Source organism: Montipora foliosa, chromosome 9, assembly GCF_036669935.1.
Source record: "Montipora foliosa isolate CH-2021 chromosome 9, ASM3666993v2, whole genome shotgun sequence".
NCBI lineage: Eukaryota > Metazoa > Cnidaria > Anthozoa > Scleractinia > Acroporidae > Montipora > Montipora foliosa.
The window spans coordinates 35,876,572-35,879,071 of record NC_090877.1 but is presented as its reverse complement, the minus strand read 5'-3'; the positions used below and the strand labels follow the sequence as shown (position 1 = coordinate 35,879,071).

At 36.9% G+C, this 2,500-nt stretch overlaps 1 protein-coding gene across 6 annotated transcripts in view; it reads right to left on the bottom strand.

Moving 5' to 3' along the window:
• The window catches only part of LOC137971980 (fibroblast growth factor receptor 4-like), a 93,263-nt gene that overhangs the window by 55,243 nt on the left and 35,520 nt on the right, over positions 1 to 2,500 (bottom strand). For all 6 annotated transcript variants that reach the window (XM_068818752.1, XM_068818748.1, XM_068818747.1 and 3 more), the window contains exon 4: positions 404 to 682. In XM_068818752.1, the coding sequence (XP_068674853.1) occupies positions 404 to 682 (279 nt within the window). The remainder of the gene's footprint in view (positions 1 to 403; positions 683 to 2,500) is intronic.

Genomic DNA, 2,500 nt, shown 5'->3' with positions numbered 1-2,500 from the left:
AAGATTTCGAGTTTGCAAACTCAAAATTTCGAGTTTCTAAACTCAAAATTTCAAGTTTGAATATCTGATGACGAAATGCCATGTCCCTTACGGGCCACCGTACTTACCCGTTAGCTACATTATAACCTTAGTCTGAAGTCTGCATTTTACACTGACAAGTTTACAAACTCCGGCGAAATTTGAAGTTTGTGAAAACAAAAATTTCGAGTTCCTAAACTCGAAATTTCAAGTTTGTGAACACAAAATTTCGAGTTTGCAAATGCAAAATTTCAAGTTTGAAATTTGAAACAAGAAAACTGATCACGAAATGCCATGTCCCTTACAGGCCACCGTAATTTATGAAAATCCAGTTCAAATGTTGCTGAAAAATTCCAGTTTGTGGCCCAAACGGCACATTACGTACCTGTCAAAGTTACAGTACTAGACCTCTTGGAACCGAACCGGTTGCTTGCCTCGCACCAGTACTGTGCATGATCATCACTCAGAGTGAGGGAATGAAATGTTAGTGTAGACTGAGCTTTTACACCTTTTATGAAAGAACTTGTAAAAAGATAGCCATCTTTGAACCAAGTAATGACTGGCCGAGGAACTCCTAAAGCTTGGCAAGTTAGAGTAGCTTCTTGTCCAATTATTGCACTGAACTGATTTGGTAGATCTACAGTAAAATATGGCTCCTGTGGCTCTGCAAATAAATAGAGAAAACTAAAACTAATTTAAAATTAAAAGAAAAGAAAAAAACTGGCCTTATAATTAACTAAAGCTGATTTGATATTTAACTTTCGGCCTCTCACCAAAAGTGCAGCATCTCCTTTGTTTGCTGTTGTTTGCTGTTGGTCTATGCTAGTTCCCTGATGGTCAGAAAACCTATTTGTCTTTAAAAATCCAACGAGGTCGAAATACAGGTATTCCTTAAAATTGTGTCGTCTCTTCATTTGTGTTTTATTTGTTTTTTGTCAAACAAAATGTTGCGGAGCATGCCCCTATTGAAAACAGGGTAAAGAATTCACCTTCTCCGCCACGAATGAAACATTTCGGATAAAACACTCTATGAACTGCACCTCAACGAACTTAGGAGGCTCGAAAGGGATTTCGGCTGAGCGACCGTGCGTAAGCCACACACGCAATTCTAAAAGCTGCTCGCGTCAGCTCACGATTCAAAATGGGTCACCAGAAATAAACAAATACCGCTAGTTTCGCTCACCTTTCTTCTAATTCCTATACATATGGAATATAAATAGAGATCTCCTATTCACGAAAATAACGAAAATTGTACACAAACGATTTCATGGTCATTTAAATCCGTTTGTGTTGGCCTGTAGCTTCACTCGCGCTTGCACTCGAATGAGAGGGTGACGCATGCGTAAATGCCGATCTTGTAACCCCTTCATTTTTCCTGATTTTGCAACTTTACACGCTTATATCTCCGCTTCCGGACGGTGAATTTGTTTCATTTTTTGCATGTTAGCTTAGATTAATTTAAAACGTTTGTCTTTCAAATTAAAAAAAAAAAAAGAACTGTAGGTGAAAAAAAGAAATTAGCGACACATTTCAAAAAAACTTATTTTTCTGAAAATCTGACCTACAGATTTTGTTGAATTTTAAATATTTTAGAGATTATTTCTAACATTATCTAGTAACGCTGAATGGGTAGATTTCACCGTTCCTTTTTTTCAAAAAATATATGTTGATTTTAAGGCTCAAGAAAATCCCTTACATCGTTGCCATGGTAACGTTATTTTGGTGCAAAATGTGATGTCAGAAATCTATGATGGGTACTTCATACCTTGGCCAAATTTTGTCTTGATATGATTACCCTATATATAACTGTATCTAAAAACAGATTATGTTTATTTGTTTTAAAAAAGGAGAAACTATTTCGAGCCTCCTTAATAACGTAATAACGTAATAACACGTGCAGGGTGTGGACATAATTATATAGGAGAAACGGGTGATGTCCTGAGAAATAGAGTGACAGTTCATAAACAACAAATTAGAGACCCGCACACACGAATGCTGGGAGTCAGCAAGCATATAGATGAATGTGCCGCGGGATTGACTCCTCAGTTTACTATCTTTCCGTTTTACAAGATTCTCAGCCCCTCTGAGAGCATGAGAAAGAACAAAGAGAGGTTTGTTTTGTTTTGGTTTTTTTTTTTTTGAAATATAAACCCTTTCTTAATGACTTGAAATTACGCTAATTGCTCGAGCGTGCTTCGAATTACAAGAGCCATTATAATTGTAATTACAATTACATCTGTGACGTAATAAGTCAATATACACACTTTGCTATGCCTGAAGAGCCGCAACAGCGGTGAAACGCGTAGCGTAAAAGACAGAATAAACATGGTAAATATTTTAAAATCAATTTCACTAATGCTTGAAGTAATGTGTGACATATTACAGTCGCGTTACCTGCGCACAAACAATTAGCGCGAATATCCTTAAGTGCACTTTCGTAGTGCGGTTTGGCTTTGTTGAAGAGATCTTTGCCTGAGGAAAT